At 52.3% G+C, this 16307-nt stretch overlaps 2 protein-coding genes across 3 annotated transcripts in view; both read left to right on the top strand.

Annotated features, from left to right (window-relative positions):
* The window catches only part of KLHDC3 (kelch domain containing 3), a 37347-nt gene extending 35851 nt beyond the window's left edge, over positions 1-1496 (top strand). For both annotated transcript variants that reach the window (XM_075064537.1, XM_032780480.1), the window contains one exon: positions 540-1496. In XM_075064537.1, coding sequence (XP_074920638.1) covers positions 540-606 — 67 coding nt within the window. In that variant the 3' untranslated portion in view covers positions 607-1496. The remainder of the gene's footprint in view (positions 1-539) is intronic.
* On the top strand, positions 1456-15765 carry LOC116824865 (single-minded homolog 2-like). The gene is made up of 9 exons (XM_075064524.1): positions 1456-1515; positions 6214-6320; positions 8851-9017; positions 9996-10135; positions 11232-11337; positions 12312-12558; positions 13013-13122; positions 13708-13849; positions 14487-15765. The coding sequence occupies exons 2-9, from the start codon at positions 6223-6225 to the stop codon at positions 15469-15471; spliced, it is 1995 nt and encodes a 664-aa protein (XP_074920625.1). The 5' UTR covers positions 1456-1515; positions 6214-6222; the 3' UTR covers positions 15472-15765.
* Positions 15766-16307: the final 542 nt, after the last annotated feature.

Raw genomic sequence — 16307 nt, 5'->3', positions numbered from 1 at the left:
CTGGCAAGAGCACTGTTGGGAGGGCTCTGGGAAGGTGTCACACACACTGATGGGCGCTGGGCACTCTGCCCTCAGATCCTTGGCCCATATTCCCACCCAGGCCCCTAATGCCCCACCACCTCCTGTCTGCCCACCCCTTGGCTTGCCACATAAACTCCTGATGGGGATTCTTTGGAGACCCCCATGCCCAGCTCCCTCATCCAGCAGTTTGCACACAAACCCATGAACAACCCCAGCACACTAAGGTGTAATTCCCCAGCTGGTCACGTTTGGGGCCCCTCCATCCATATATGGGTAGAGTGGAGTTTGGGGGCCTCTTAGCACTGGTGGAGGGAAACTGTTTTTCTATCTTGCAGGCTGGCAGTGAGGCTGATTTGGGACTCTGGCTATTACATGTATCTATTACTGTTCCACCAGGGCCAAACTGAGGGGGTGGGAAATGCCCAGGACCCAGGCCTGGTGGGGATGAGGGCTGGCCCCAGATGGGGGAAGCTGGAAACCTCTGTCTGTCTCTTTCTAAGGCATCTTGTTTTTTGCAGATGGGAGCTTACAGCAATGACAACAAACAGCAACATCAGCCGCCCCATCCTTTCCTCCCATGGATAATCCTGCCACGCAGTCCCCTCTCTGCCTCTCCTTGCCCTCTGCCCCGCTGTGCAGACTGAGCTGCCATCTCAATGTGTCTGCATGGATTTTTATCCTCTTCAGGAAAGGGCCCTGTGCTCAGGTTCTTCCCCAAAGGATTTGTTCCTCCTGTCACCTGCTTCCTTGTGCCCTCACCATGCTGTTCTCGCCTGTGTCTCTGGCAGGAACTTGGCACAGGTCAATGTGCAGGCAGAACGGGGTAGCAGGCTGCAAGGAGGAAGAAGCCAATTGTTTCTACTCTCATTGCTGGCAACAGCAGCCTGTCTCTCTCTGCTGCACCTCCCTGTGCAGCCCCACTGGATTAACACATCCTCAGTACTAGCTGGCTGCAGGAGCAGCACGTGCTTCACCTCTCCAGGATTATTAGCTGGAGCAGCACAGACTCTGCATGGCTCTGCTGTTCTCCCTGTCCAGCCACTCTGTGCCCTGATCACCAATCCCAGTGGCTGAACTGACTTTCTAGGCCAGCTTCTCTTGCACAACCCTCTGTGGCCACTGCTGGCATATGGGCCTGGTCCTGCCCACTCCAGACTTGGCAGAGTTCACCCTCCACAGGGAGTGTCCAGAGAGACCCCTGGGACCTACGTCTGTTAGTCCAGCAATGCCTCATGGTGGCGTGGACTCCTACTGGTGCCAGGGTCTCAGCTGGAATTGGGGTGCTGAGGCTGAAGATCCCAGCCTGTCAGGGCAGGCGAGAGAGGGGCTTCTCTGCATTTTACACTTGCACACAAGCCTGAGTGGAATAGACTGATCTGTGCCTGACGGGAGGGGCTGGCCCAGGGGCTGCGGTGCCACTGCCCAGCTCCAGGTGTAAAACAGCAGCTTTGATTTCTATAAATATTTAAAACAAGCCCAACGCTGCATTGTCTGGTATGTCTGGGCGAACCATTGTTTGGGAAAGGGACTGCTGGGGCCATTGCAGTCCTGGGGGGGAAGAGGGTAATTCTTGAGCTGCATGATATGAGATAGGAGACAGCACACTGTACACCAGACAATCCTGGTGCAAAGGCCTTTGTGGCCAATAATGAGGCTGCTAATCAGTGAAGAGAGGATTACAAGCAAGTGTAAGGTTTTCAGGTGAGACTTGAAGAGTGGGGAGAGGCAAAGGAGCTGATCCACATGGCAGGAGCTGCAGAGAAAAGTCTCTCAGTGAGAAGGCGAGGGGCAGAGAAGAGGTCTGTGCTAGACAGATTGGGGAAGGAGATAAGGGTTTTAAAAATTGCCTTGCACTGTCCCTAGAGATGAGGGGGTGGGGGAGGGGAGGGATTTGATGGGGGAGGAATGCTTCCACATACACCTGAGCAGGTAACAGTAGTAGCATCCTTGGGCTGCCATAGAGAAGGGAGTTGTCATAGTGAAGGCAAGAGGATAGCAGCAGAGGTGGGGCTGAGGCCAGGCTAATGGGGGTTGTGTTAAGGATGAGAAGTCATAGACTCAGGAGGAGTATGAAGAAAGAGTTCAGGGTCAGGACTGGCATAAGGGTTGGGGTTGGTAAAGGCAAAGAGAGAGGAATCCGAGAGAGCTGGCTGTCAAGATTCAGCCAAGGGGATCTGGCTGAGATCACAAGCTGACTTGGTCACCACAGGCAGAGGGGGCCAGGGAGGAGTCACTGTGGTCCTGTTGATGCTAGCAGCATGTGTGAACATGGTGGTGAATGTTACAGGGGAAGAGAAGCTCCTTGTTCCTTCCCACCTTCTCTTGTCACTGCACTGAGGTCATCCAGTCCCTTAAGGAAGCAACTTCCCAACACAAAGGAGAAAGCAGCCACAAAGAGGAGTGCCTCTAGGACCTGTGAGCAAAAGAAGGAAGCAGTCCCGTTATCTGGGCTGGAGAAAGTGGGCAGGGGGAGAAGAGTGAATAGGCTGGAGAGAGAGTGAGGGAGAAGTCAGACTGCAGCCTGGAGGGCAGTGCAGGAGTGTCCCAGAGAGGAGCTTTCATTCAGATAGTGGTGATGCCTTACGATGGAAGGGGAGCAGTATTCAGTACTGAAGTAGCTGAATACAAAGGCTGGTAGGATGTCTCAGAAGTAGAGGGTGGGTAGGTGCATTTGCTATGGGAGAGGAGGATGGAGCCTGGTACCTCCCAATACAGTGTGTGGTGGTAACACTTTTTGGGTTTGGTTCTAAGGAAGGACCATGGGAGAATCTAGCCTGGCTTCCTCACCAATAGCTGACACTGAAGGGGGATGCAATAAGTCACCTAAAGGGTCTAGATGCCAAAGAGAGGGAGAAGCTGGTGAGGGGAGTATTGGGGGAAGGAGGAGTAAGTAGGAACAATGGCCCAGAAGAGGGCATCCTTTAAACTGCACAGTAAGAGACTTGCTGCTAGTGAGCTGTGAAATCAACTGCAGGGAAACCTTAACATTAAACTGCCTTGCTGCATAAAGCTCTAGCTCCTAGACAGTAGGAGCAATCCTGCTCTGCCCCCACCACTCCCTTTAATCCCTGCTCCAAATAGCCTGAGGCGGGCACTAAAGAGTCTGTTCCTAATGGCCAGGGCTGGAATGCCACAGGGCTTGGGGCAATGTTGTAGTTTTGGACTCCAGAATCTGTTCATTTTAAACATAAGTTTCTTGCCCTTATGCTGTGAAGAGAACCTCATGGAAGTGACCCAAGTGTAACCAATGCAGTGCTGCCTCCCTGAGTCTGCAGAGAGCTGAGACAGCAGCTCTGAGAGGTGTGGACTGGCACTTTCACTCAGGGCCCTGCCAGCTCAGACTCTGTCTCTGGGGAATTGGGCATGTCCCCAAGATGCCCCAGAATTCAGCATTTCACCCTGGAATCTCTGGTTCTCTGCTTGAGGCACTGGCTCTTCGCTTTCCATTTTCCCTGCTCTGCAGGGACGTGCCCACACCCATTCCCTAGCTTCTCCCTGAGGAGAGTCAACTGAATTCCAGCACATGCTCCCTGTGCTGCTCCAGGGGGCTGGGGAGACAGAGCTGAGTGCTGGCTTCAAGCTAGGGCACTTCAAGCTAGTGGCCCAGCTGTGATGGCTGCCTGGAGAACAGCAACTGCACTGCAAACAGCTGGGGAGATGAGACCCTGGAGCTGGCTCCAGGGTCACTCTTCTCTGGGACACATGGCTCTGGGCCTGCTTCCCCGCTAAGTACCTCAAGAACAGCAGGAAAGACAAGGTCTGGGGAGGGGAGCTGGCCTCCTCTAGGGCAGCAAAAAAACCCCAAATACATTTCCTCTTCCCCTAGCTGGCATTACAGGAATGGAGATTTTAAGGGCGGTAGTTCACTGCAATAGAGTTGCTGTGGAAAGTAGTTCCGCTGTACCATTGTGCCCTGCTAATAATCTGCCAGGCCTCTCCCACCCATCTCCACTCCACCCTCCCCAGCTTACTCCAGAGGAGGTGAGTCAAGGTAGATCTCCACCTGGCTCTGGCATGGTGGGTGCCATGGCAACAGGCACTTCAAAAATACCAGAGCCAGACTAACCTAAAATCAGCTGTCAGTGCCCGCTTTCTAAGGGACATATGGGCTAAGGCCCAATCAATGGCAGTTCCCACAAATGCACCCAGACCACTTTGGGCTCTGATCTGACCAGCTCTCCCCCAGGGTAGGACTGGTTCAGTACACGCATGGGAGACCTAGGAAAAATCCAGGGGATGGTGACTCCAAGACTCCTGAAGCCAGTGCCGCAGAAGGCTGCAGGGGTGCTGTCTTTCTTGTGAAATGTAAAGCTGCGGCCCTGAGCATGCCTAGCTAGTAAAGATCCCATGGCACTTTGTAAGTGTTGCGGAGTTAATCTGGGTGTCCCGGCCAGATTTCAACTCAGATATGTCCCCTCTGTAGTTACAACTGAATTTGGGCTTATCCGTCTCTTCATGTCCTGAGCCCTGGTGTGCTGCTGCTGTGTACTGTTAATAACGTCGGTGCCACGGGCGAGGCAGTTCCAGCCTGGGAATTACATAAAGAGCAGTGGGGTGACAGAGGCTGTCTAGGATTCTGGCAATTACTGTCTTTAATCTTCTCCGGTAAGACCCGTACCACAAGCTCCTGTGCCATTGTCTCTGCAGCCAGGGCTATACTAGAGTGTCTCCATCATTGACTCCAACCTCCCAGTGTGCTGGAATATGGGTCAGTGCCCTTTGCGAGCATCCTGCAGGAGCAGAGCTGCGTGTGGGCATGGCAGTGGGAGCTAAGTCGTATATTTTATCCCCTTCATTCTCTGCCACAAACCGGTTTGGAGTGGTGCCTTTGTGTGTCACTTTCAGCCCCCTGCTTTCAGCTGGCACTGGGCACCCTGGGGCCTTTGCTCCAGTTGACAGGGTGTAGGAGCCTGATTCCTCTGCCCTATGCTGTGCCACAGAGCAAAGCTGTCATTAGGCAGCCAGTGCCCTGGGAACATTTCCAAGCTGTTCTGGCGCCTATTTTTCTGGATGATTGTTTGGGGGGAGGGAGGAGGTGCATTTGCTACCAGTGGCAGATCTGTTCTCCCCTGGCGAGATGCTGAGTCCCAACCCACAATGGGAGTAGGGGCCAGTAGGAAGGCTCCAGTCACAGGTGCCAGTATTCCAGCAGGAGATGATGCAGCTGCTGCTAGTTCCCCAGCGGGAGAGACACTGGGAGAAAATCTTTCCACACTGGGAGAAAAGGGGCAGCCTTGCATTGCAGACCAGCCCCAAGCTGGGAACAGCCGGATTAAACTCCAAGCAAGGGACTGCAGCTGACACGCCAGCATCTGCTCCCACAGCAATCCCCAGGCTTAGTGTGTCACATACATTTTGCAGAAAAAACACATTTCCTGGGCTGCCAATGAAGTGTTTTGGACTGAACTGACTGGCTGGGCCCATCTTGGGCCTTATGTATGCTGGGTCCAAAGGAGATAGATGACAAGAAGACAGCCAATGCCTTCATCAGGAGAGCAGGGGGTGGGGGGTGACTGACCTCTCTTTCCAATGCCCCAGCCCTCCCTCTCCTGCTGAGCTGACAGGTTTGTTTTAAAGAGCCAGGCTTCCTTTTATTGCTTCCCCTATCAGATTGCAGCCAGGCTGTGGAGGGTTATTTTTAGAAGTCTGCTTTCTAAAAATAGCCCAGAGCTGTTTAGAATTGCGTCACAAGAGGTAATTTTATCCTGTTTGGCCTGGCTCAGGCCCCCATTCGCCCCAGGAAGGGGAATACAAAAGGAGGGTCAGTGCAGGAGGGGGTCAGCGGGTTCAGACTGAGCCAGAGGGGAAGGAGGTAAGAGGCACTTTGCCAGATTCAGACAGCCCATGAGTGGGGCTCTTAGCCCCAGTTATGTGTGCAGGGGTTCTGCCTCCCCTCATCCCATGGGGTCCTGCCAGAGCCCAGGCCTCTCCCTCTACCCAGTGAGGAGCTGGTGTGTCAGTGACCCCCTAACAGCAGAGCCAGCTCTAGGGCAGCTTCCTGCTACATGGAGGATGTCTCCTGCTGTTGGATTCATCCATACCACCTGGAGCCAGGCTTCAGGGAAAGAGACCAAGAATGGCTGTTCCTTCCCCCCAACAGCAACCCCTTGGCTTCTCTCCCCAGTGCTGCTCTCCAGAGGGAGCAGACTGTCCCCAGCCCTGCCCCTCTGATGTGACCATGTCTTCATGCAGGCCAGGAAAATGATCATCTTCTGTGACCACTGCAGCAGGCCGCTGAGGAAGATGAGCCACCCCCGAGGGAGGAGTGGGATGGAGCCCAGCACTTCAAAGCCATTCAGGTTTGAGACCATCCTGCTCCCTCTTCTTTCCTTTACCCGGATGGACATACTGTCCCATTACATGCTATGGGTCTGGATCTTGGCACTCTCCGATCCTGTAGAATCAAAGGGCATCACCCTTGGCCGGCTTCCTCCTGCCCTGCCCTGCTCTGCCCTGCTCCCTTAGCCCTACATGTGGGTCAGGGGGATGGGAGTGAAGGCTATGAAATGAGGCTCTGACTGTATCTGCGCTCATGGGGCAGAGAACTAGAGTGTTAGCAGTTAGGCGAAGAGGGGCTTGGGGAGAGCAGTGAGGAGGCTGTGGAGGCAAGTAGGAGTCATGGACTGCAGACAGATTGGCTCTCTGTGGGCTAAGTTAAAGAGCATTAGTTCTTGTGCCTGGCCCCAGTGTCCTGCCCCTTTGGAGTCTCGCTGATTGGGCTCTTTCCCAGGTTGTAGATGGATCTTTCTCTTCTCTGTCATACCTCAATGGAGAGGGCAGAGCTACCAAACCATTCATGACACAAAGGTCCTGTGGCAGCCTATGGCTCTATTTGTGTTCCTAGAACCAAAGCCAACCTCACTGTATCTAGAGAATTGTGTCCCCCTCTCCCCCACAATCTTCTATTTGCTTCTTCAGGATATTCTGCCAAGTGTATTGTCCCTTTGTGCCCACTATAGCCAGAAAGGGTTGGCCTGGGAGCTCCTCAGGCAGGCTTGCTCTGAGCCACACTCCTCTGAGGACAGGATGACACTAGAGGCTTTTGCTGGTGCAGCAGTGCTGGTTAGGGGTGGGATTTTTTGTGGAAACATTTCTATGCTGGGCAAAGCCCTGGTATAGATACAGTGGCATAAAACTCCTTTGACTGGGGGCTTGTCTACACTGGTACTTCACAGCGCTGCAACTTTCTCGCTGAGAGGTGTGAAAAAACACACCTCTGAGTGCTGCTAGTTTCAGCGCTGTAAAGTGCTAGTGTAGACAGTGCACCAGCGTGGGGAGCTATGCCCCTCATGGAGGTGCGACGACACAAGCCATGTTAAAACACTGCTGTGGCAGCACTTTAACATGGGGGGGAGGGATAGCTCAGCAGTTTGAGCATTGGCCTGCTAAACCCAGGATTGAGTTCAATCCTTGAGGGGGCCACCTAGGGATCTAGGGGAAAATCAGTACTTGGTCCTGCTAGCGAAAGCAGGGGGCTGGACTCAATGACCTTTCAGAGTCCCTTCCAGTTCTATGATATAGGTATATCTCCATATTTTCAGTGAAGACGTGCCCTGGGATAGCTCACTTTACTCAGCAAACCAGGCTAGGCTATGTGGCAAAAGCCCTTTGCCATTGGAATCTAGGACAGTTTGCCAGAATAGCGATACCAGGAAACTTTTTCCAGTATCGATTAGGTTTAGCCCTTCTCTCCAAGGGCAGCAGTTGGTGTGGGGATCTGAATCATGAGAGGAATTGGCCTGTACTGAGCACCCCTCGATTGTTTTGGGGGCAGGTAATCACGGGGCATCCCAGTGAATGGGGGTCAGTGGTTCATAACAACATTCCAAGCTCAGACTGTTCAAATGTTTTTGTAAAGCGATTGCTTTATCTGCTGGGGCAGAGCTGAGGAGACGAGCTGAAATGCACAGCAAGGCAGAGCTGAAACATGCTGCATGCATGACTGCATCACTTGCCACAGGCTGGCCCATGAGTGATGTGGTGATGTGGCTGAAGGCCAGTGCTCAGCCTAGGGACATGAGCTATGCCAGCTCTGCAGGCAGCATTGTGTCCTCAGAGAGCAGGGAATTTGCAGGAAGGCCCCACTGAGTGGCTGCTGCCTTTCCTGCTTGTACTGGTTCAGACCCTTGTCTCTGAGCTCTTGTTTCCTCGGGTTGGTGATTCAAGCCATACCACAGCCTGGTATCCCCAATCTCCCTGCTCCTGTTCCCATCCGGAGCCTTCATGTGGTTCTAGGGCTGCATGTGGCTGGGGTGCCATCTCGTGGCCACCTGCTGCAGTGCTCACCTTGGGGGAAGGCGGTGGGGCTAAGGGGGATATGCTTTGGGCAGGTCCCAGTATCTGCCTCTAGTCCACACTTCTTGTCACTTGCTTTGCATTAAATGCAAAAATCAGAGTTAATGCACCTTGAGTTCTGAGTTGATAGAAGCCTGGATCCAGAGGGGACCTTTGGTTGCCACCGCAGTGATCCCTTGCACAACTTGATGTTTTGTCATGTTATCTGCCCTGAGCGACTGCTTATGGTTGTCATGGGAACCATAGCTTAGAACTCCCTGACTTGTGTGCAGATCAAACTCAGAATGGGCCATTGTGTGTTTTATCTGGGGATGTGAATGTCCAAGCCCAACGTGATGCAGATTTCCCCATCACCTGGTAGCTTTTTAATGGAAGTCATAGAGTGGAAACTGTTGTGATTTTCCTCTTCAGCTGGGGTAACATCTGCTTTGGGAAACAAATGAATTACACCCTTTTCCCTTTCCCAGGGAACGTCTCCTGGAGCAGGGACTCCCACCTTTCTCACAATTTCTAACAGACTCTGCTTCTCTGCAGGTCAACAAAGGGTGCCTCTAAGGCTCGTCGGGATCAGATCAATGCTGAGCTACAGACCCTGCGCTCCCTGCTGCCCATCTCAGCACAGGAGAAGGAGCGACTCTCGTACCTCCACACCATGGCTTTGGTCTGTCTCCAAATCCGTGGGACACAGCTCTTTCCTCCAGGTAAACATCCAGCCCTGCAGCTATCCCATTCACAGCCAAGCAGGAGTGGTCCCTGCTGTTGAGTTTCTGCACTGCCAGCAGGTTGCAGAGCTGATCTCTAGCTCCCAGAGCTTCCCACTGCATTAGGTCTCATACCTGCTTCAGGTAGGCAGAGGCATACTGTGCATAATAGCTGTTCCCCGTACCACACTCTGGACATGGATATTGCTCCCACGAACCATGACATACACCTTATCGAACTGCTTTCTGATTACCTTCTCTTCCTCCCCAAGGGCTGCATTTGCAGAGTCATCACATTGCAGAGGATGATCATGCCTCTTGCTCTGTCATCACTACACCAGGAACAGCATGTTCAGTTCTGAGTCCCTCATTGCCAGAAAGGTTCCCTCAATTTGAGGGTAGCTTTCTTCAGACAAGTGCAACAAAAGCCATGGAGTAACAGCCACAGGTGTTTAAAGGCTGGAAATCTCAAGGAGGGGTAGGCTTCAAGGGGGTGCAATCAGGCTCAATGGAATTAAATGTTAGGAAAAGCAGGTGGAATGTCAGGAAAGGCTTCTGCAGCCTGATGGGTCTGGCCACCTGGAACAGCCTCCCATGGGAAGTGAGGAACCCTGGCACTCAGGATATTCACACCATCAGAGGTGCTTCCATCACTGTTACTCATTATCTGCCCCTCCCTGTTTGCGTTACACCCACTCTATCTGTCTTCAGGGCAGGGACTGCATCTAACTCTGTGTGCATGTGCAGCACCCAGCACTACAAGGCCCAGATGCTGACTGGAGCCTCTGGGCACTACTCTAATAGAAATAATGACACTAGTCTGGCAAAAGGCCTGGAAGCCGCAAAGCATGTGCAGGGAATGGAGTCCCCTTGGCGACCCAACAAATGGCACCTCTCTCTTGGCGAGTTGATGTTCCTGCCCGTCCCACTCAGAAGGAACTGCTGTGGTAGCTCTATGCTGCTCTTTTGGTTTTGCAGACTCATCTGAATGTGCTCCTGCCATGACGCCAGATCTGGAGCTGCTGTCCTCGTTGCCGGGGTTCATCATTGCTCTCTCTGCAGATGGCAAACTGGCCTACATCTCTGAGAACGTGGCCCATCTCCTGGGCTTCTCTGTGGTAAGCTCAGATTGTTGCAGGTATAAGGCACCATCCCACTCTGTTCCCACTCCCCAGTGGCAGGTCAGTGAGTCCCCTGCAGAGCTATAGACTGTTGGAGTGGCTGCTCCCATCACAAGGCTGTTACTGTTCATGTGCAGTGCCACACCACATGCCAGCACACAGCAGCTAGCTTGGCTTTTGTTCAGGGCTGGTTTAGGATAATGAGAACCTGGGCTAGTAGTGATCAACGCTAACCGGATGACAGTGACAATCCACATGGTTACAGGTGCTAGGCACCCATTGCTCCACCTGGAATCTCTCCATCTGGGCTCTGTTGCCTGCCCCACCCTCCATCCCCATCATCCTTGCCGGCTGTTAATGACTGAAACCAAGGACTCTGGCAGTGGCTATTTCTGCTTATGAGCTGTGTGCATTGGGGTAGCAGCTCCATCTGCTGCATAGCTGTCGTGACTGCTCCTCTGCTTCAGCTTAGCTGCTGTCTGGCTTTCTTTATACATCCAGCTGATCTATTTGTGTTTGGTCTCTGCGGGGTTCCCTGGTTTTAATACTGGGAGTGGGAGAGTAAGGGCAAGAAAGGTGAGGTAAGGAATGAATGAGTGAGAGAACCTGTGCTCATGAACTCAGCAGTCATTCACTGCTCTCATTCACAAAGGGAATGTCAGACCCATCCTTTCTCCCTGTTCTGTTTCTCAAGGTCATTTGTAGTTGTCTCTTACCTGTGTTGGTTGGAGGAACCTGGTTTTGTTTTTAATGGAAACTTGCTTCCTAGGGACACTGTTAATATGAGACGTTGTCTGCTGACTGCTGAAAGTCTGGCCTCTCTCACACATCCTCTCACATGAAGTCTTGAAATAGTTTCCTGCTGAGATCTCTGCTCATCTGTCCACTTTTTTCAGGGCATTCAAAACCACTGTGCCCATGGTCTGGTGGCCCAAGGGCAGAACTGGGAGATAAGAGCTCTAGAGTTCTAATCCTGGCTGTGACCATGGTATTAGATGCTGTGATACATAAATAAGTACCCCAGTGGCACCAGGCCAGTGTGAGCCAGTTTGTGTCTGTACTAATAAAGTCTCTTTTTGCCCTCTCCTACCAGGTGGAGTTGCTAGCCCATGGAGACTCAATCTTCAACCTACTAGATGGTTCAGCACATGAGGCTGTGCAGGAGAAGCTCCACTTGGCTCAGGAGCAGCCAGGCACTGGTAAGCCCACGCAGGACTCAAAACAGGATATACATGGCATGGGGGACAGCTGGGTTATTCATGGGGCTCAAGGCAGAAGTGTACATAAGGGTGTGTGATGGGGGTTTAGGCCATGTACCAGCCTGAGCTCTGGTGACCTATGCGAAAAACCCCTTCCAGACGACAGTCTTTAAAAAGATAAACCAATCCAAATGATTGCCACCCGGACCTGCAGATGCTGGAGTGAAGGTCACAGGTACCTATCAGGGGCCCAAATACATGTTATCTTCCAAGAATACTGGGGTAGGTATAATCTTGAACCAGAATCCACATGGATTAGTGTGTTCATGCTGAATCATTTTTAAAATCTGTGCTCTTCCACTATGTACCCACATCAGGGCTGCTCTAAACCATTTCAGCTGCACTACCTTCTGGCTACTTATCCCACAATACAAATACACCTCCTATTAGCAGTGCCTTGTGGGTGATTTCAATGGTCTTACTGGGTACTTCATGGTTGCCTTGGAGAATTATGGAAGGAGAGATCAAACTCCCATAAGTCGCTGGGAAATGCCCAAGAGACTCTTATGAGATCCCTGGGGTCAGCGCCATTTCTAAACTGCTTCTACGCGGAGGTCAGGCAGAATGCTTAGCTTACAATCCTGCTTAAGAAGGAAGAGGAGAGGACAGGAAGCATGTCTTACCCAGGGTTCATCCCATACGAGTACTGGCTGAGGCAGTACATCTAGACTGCACATCACTGAGAGATGTGCTACGGTTACTCCTGATTCAGTCTCTTGCTGCCAGGAGTAACTTCTCCAGGGTTGGGTAGGGCTTCCTCTCCAAGCTGCCCCCACTGCAAAGTCAATGTGGTATATTGGGTAGATTCTTTACCAGAGGTAGACTGGGATCAAGCAGTTTGTCCCATCGATCTAGCAGCTGGTAACTTCCTAGAAGATGCTGACAATTTACACAATGACTTTTTGTTGCCGCAGAAATTGTGTTTGTCAGTGAAATGCGCACATCCAGGTCCTTTCGAGTGAGATATGGAGGGAATCGGGCTGTGGCAGTGAGGGGCCGATTTCTTGCTCTGGATGGGATGACCTCCTCCTCCATCTTAACGTTCCTTGGCTTCTGCACTCCCATCATGCAATTGTCTGACTATGGGGATGGCATTTCTTATGATGCCCCATTCCAGAGCCAGCATACACTGGATATGAAGGTCACTGATGTCACAGAGAGGTAAGAGGTGGCTGTCTTAGCATGGTCTTGACTGAGTCCCTGGGAGAGCAAGAGAGTTCAGAATACAATTGCACTCCAGAGTACTAGTGCCAGCCACAATCCATGCTCTGCAGGGCTGGAGCCAGGTCTCCTGGGATGCACACTGCCAGCCCACCAAACAGATATGCAAACATTGTAACTATAGACACCCCCCCACATCCCTGCATGCCTCTTCCCCTAACCCAGTGCCACTGGGGAGAGGGTCTGTTGCCACCTCCTTCTTCCTGCCCCCACCAACAAGGAAAGGACCAGCTTATGCCTCTGTGTGCCCCAAAACCCTCTTTCCCTTTATCCTCACATCGGAGAGCCTGTCCTTTCCCCTAGCCAACACTCTCTACTCTAATCTTTCCACCAATGAGAAGCATCTCCAAGAAATGTGTTGACTCAGATGCTGCTCCTTTCTGTTCTTCCTCAGTGTCATTTATCATCTTGGCTATCGGAGGGAGGAGCTGATTGGTCAGTCTTGGTACAGCCTCCTACACCCTACAGATGTTGCATCAGCAGCTGCCCAACATGAGAGCCTGGGTGAGTGCCAAGCTCAGGCTAGGAATGCCTCTACGGATGGAGGGAATGAGATATTCTTTAGCAGGTTCTGAAAAGCAGCAGAGTTCACTCTGTTTTATGTTACAACTAACATTGATCTAATCTTACAAGTCCCTCCCATTGTGTATGTAGTGCTCTCCCTGAGCCTGTCAGCAAGGCCACTGCTCTCTGCCATCCAATCCCTCTTCAAAATCCACTTCTTCTGTGATTCTTACCAGAAATGAGCTAAGGAAGGAGCAGCCATTGCGTTTTGGGCCAGCAGCTTGCTCTGCTCTCATATAATGTGTGCATTTATACTATGCCTGTCATCACTATCCCTAGGCTCTTGGGGCCCTTGTGTGTTCCACTGCCATGAGTATAACATAATTTGATGCATATGCTGTTAACGGCTCTTCCTTTGGGCCAAACCAAGCTCCTTCTTAAGTAAGCAGAAGCCCTGTTTTGGCTCTGTCCACAGCATTCCCACGCTGGGGGATGACATGGGGCCTGTGACCTTGCCAGGGGAACAGGACAAGGTGCTGTGTACTGCCATCATGGGAGCCCTGATCACTCTGTTTGTGATTTCAGTGTGTGACACTGGGAGGTGCAATCGGCACTTAGTGGTTCGCCTGCTCTGCAAAGACCTGAGCTGGGCATGGATGCAAATCATAGCATCAAAGGAGTATGAGAGAGGAAGACAGACCATCACCTGCACCAGCTTTAGCCTCAGGTACAACCCCTTCTCCTTCCTAAACTATTCCCTAAGGAGGTACCACCTGCTCCCCACTTGTTTAAGGCTCAGCGGGCCGAGCACTTAATAGAACATAGAGCAGAATGAGCATGATGAGGGCAGTAGAAATCAGATTAATGTGACTGTCAGACAAAAGATGATCACCAGATACCATGAATTTAATCTTTGAGGTGAGTGTGAGATAATGGAGAGGGGCAGAGGTCTGGTGGGCAGTGGGGAGTTATAGATGGAGGGAAGAGCACAAGAGTATGACAGAAACAAGAAGATTAAGCGTAGTGACTGCTACAGGCCAAAATCAGTATCAGTAATGTTGTATTAGTGTCATGGTCCTTATAGGGTTGGCTACCAGCTGGAGGGGTCTCTGAAGGCAGGGGCCATTAAACTGCCCTAGAAGCTCCTCCTGTCTGGGTAAGCTGCTGGGAGGCTGATGCTTCAGAACCCTGCAGGAACAGACTGCATCGTCATAGATTGGTGCTTCACCAAGAGATGGGCAGTTATTAGGACTCTTGACCCACATGGTCCTAAGCCCCTGTTGACGCCCTTGAGGCTGCTGGTGAATAGAGAGGTCTCTTTCAATGCTTACTTCAGTCCCTGACACATTCTTTGTTTTCTACAGTGAGGAAGAAGCTCAGTATCTCCAGGGCCAGAATCCATGGCATAGAGTCATCTCTGCAGCTGCCCTGAGTCCAAGGCACCACGCCAGAGAAAAAGAGCACAAGACACTGCCAAGAACACTAAACCCCTTTCCACAGGAGTCAGCATTGCCTAACCAGGGGATACCCAACTATAGTCCCTGCCAGCTCCCTAATGCCCAGCAGGAGATGCTGATAGCTTCCCTACAACCTTCATTCACTACCTGCTTTCCTGCTCCCACTGTAGAAGCTGGGTTACCCTCCCAGGAGACTGGGTGCTCTGTCCTACCTGCTGGGCAGAGGAATCTATCCTGCCCCTTCAGTGTTTACAAGTCACCCTACAGACAGCCCTTCTCCAGTCCTTGTGCGCTCTATTCCCCAGAGGTTCCCCTTTCTCCTGGCAGCAGCCCTTCTATTGATGCTTCTCCAGTCCCTGTTCGAGGGCAGTCCCCAGGCATGTCCCCTGCAGTGTTGCAGTCTCCCGAGACAGAGAGATGGGCAATCAGTGTATTGGCTGAACAGATCCACTCCCTGGCTGAAAGCCTATCTCAGTACACAAAGCAAGTGCAACTAGAGCCTCCTAATATCCCACTGTGTTCTGAGCGACCTATTGCTGCCAGCCAGCTTGGGTCAGGACAGGGCTGGGGCAACTCAGGAACAGTGGCTTTCCTAGCAGAACCCTGTTTAGATGAAGATATCATTACCAGTATATTAAGCAATCTGCTGGAAAATGGGGGTCCAACCTCACCTACCACTGCATTGGGGTCATCACCCACTATTTTGTCTTCAGACTCTGACTTGCAGGGGGGCCCTCCATTCCGGATACCCATGTCTCCAACAGTCACCTGTCCAGATCAGTACTTCTTTCTACAGCCTTTGACTACCTCTGCATCATTTGACTCCTGTGCACCAGTGTCCCTATGGGATGGGGATCTCAAGGAGACTCTATGGTGCACTGCAGTAGAGTAAGTAGGCCCTTGGCTGTGTTTCAATACCAGAGTGACAACCCATCTCCGCATCCTCTTCTACTCTCCAGTTGCTTTGCAGGCTCGGCGGCTTCTGCACCTTCTCTCAGAAGTAGCACTAGAGGTGGGGGAGGGAAGATGGTGTTATCTGTCTTTTGCACTTCGCTGTTATGTAGTTTCCTCCCTTCATTCTGTGGATGGGGATAAGTGGAAGAAAAGCTATGACTTAATGAGGAAAAAAACCTCAGTTTTCTGAACCAAAGATAGCCCTTGTCTCTACTCCATGGAGAACAGTCAATGGATGGATGTAGCATCATGTTCGCTGCCCCTGTTCTCATACACAGTGCAGTGGGGCAGGACCTCAGGGAACCAGACTGGACGAGTGGCAGATGAGGGCCTACATTCCTGCCAGATGCTCCTCAGCTCCTGCTCTGCCCTGAGCCACAACGCTAGGCTGGCTCCACCATGAGGCCTTCAGCAGTCACAGGAGCAGCCTCTGCTGCCTGCCATGGCAGGGAAGCGATGGACCCTCTTGGCCCTGGGGCTGTGCATCATCCCCCCAGTGGCGGGAACTCCCTGAAGGCTTCGGCCATGGACACGGGGAAGGAGAATTCCTGGGCCTGGCACACAGCGGGGGGGGGGGGGCAGCCAAGGCAGCCACCCCCCTGCTGGCCCGGCCCAGCTGAGAGTCCCACCGTCACCAAGGGGCGCAGCACCGGGGAGGTGCTGCTGGGTCTGTAGGCGGAGCCCAGAGCTGTGAATAAAGCCTGAGATGCTGGCCTGTGTGTGGCTGTGTGTGTGGGGGGGAAGGGACGTGCCTGAGGGGACCGCTACGGGCGC

Source organism: Chelonoidis abingdonii, chromosome 3 (genome assembly GCF_003597395.2).
Source record: "Chelonoidis abingdonii isolate Lonesome George chromosome 3, CheloAbing_2.0, whole genome shotgun sequence".
Classification (NCBI taxonomy): domain Eukaryota; kingdom Metazoa; phylum Chordata; order Testudines; family Testudinidae; genus Chelonoidis; species Chelonoidis abingdonii.
The sequence above is the reverse complement of the archived record's forward strand: the minus strand, read 5'-3'. Positions and strand labels throughout refer to the sequence as shown.

What these genes read in the sequence shown, in the direction of transcription:
- LOC116824865 (XM_075064524.1), top strand. Translation starts at nt 6,223, where the DNA reads ATGATCATCTTCTGTGACCACTGCAGCAGGCCGCTGAGGAAGATGAGC. An exon ending in TCAGGAGCAGCCAGGCACTG is followed by an intron (nt 11,338 to 12,311) that starts GTAAGCCCACGC and finishes TTGTTGCCGCAG; the next exon opens with AAATTGTGTTTGTCAGTGAA. An exon ending in TGCACCAGCTTTAGCCTCAG is followed by an intron (nt 13,850 to 14,486) that starts GTACAACCCCTT and finishes TGTTTTCTACAG; the next exon opens with TGAGGAAGAAGCTCAGTATC.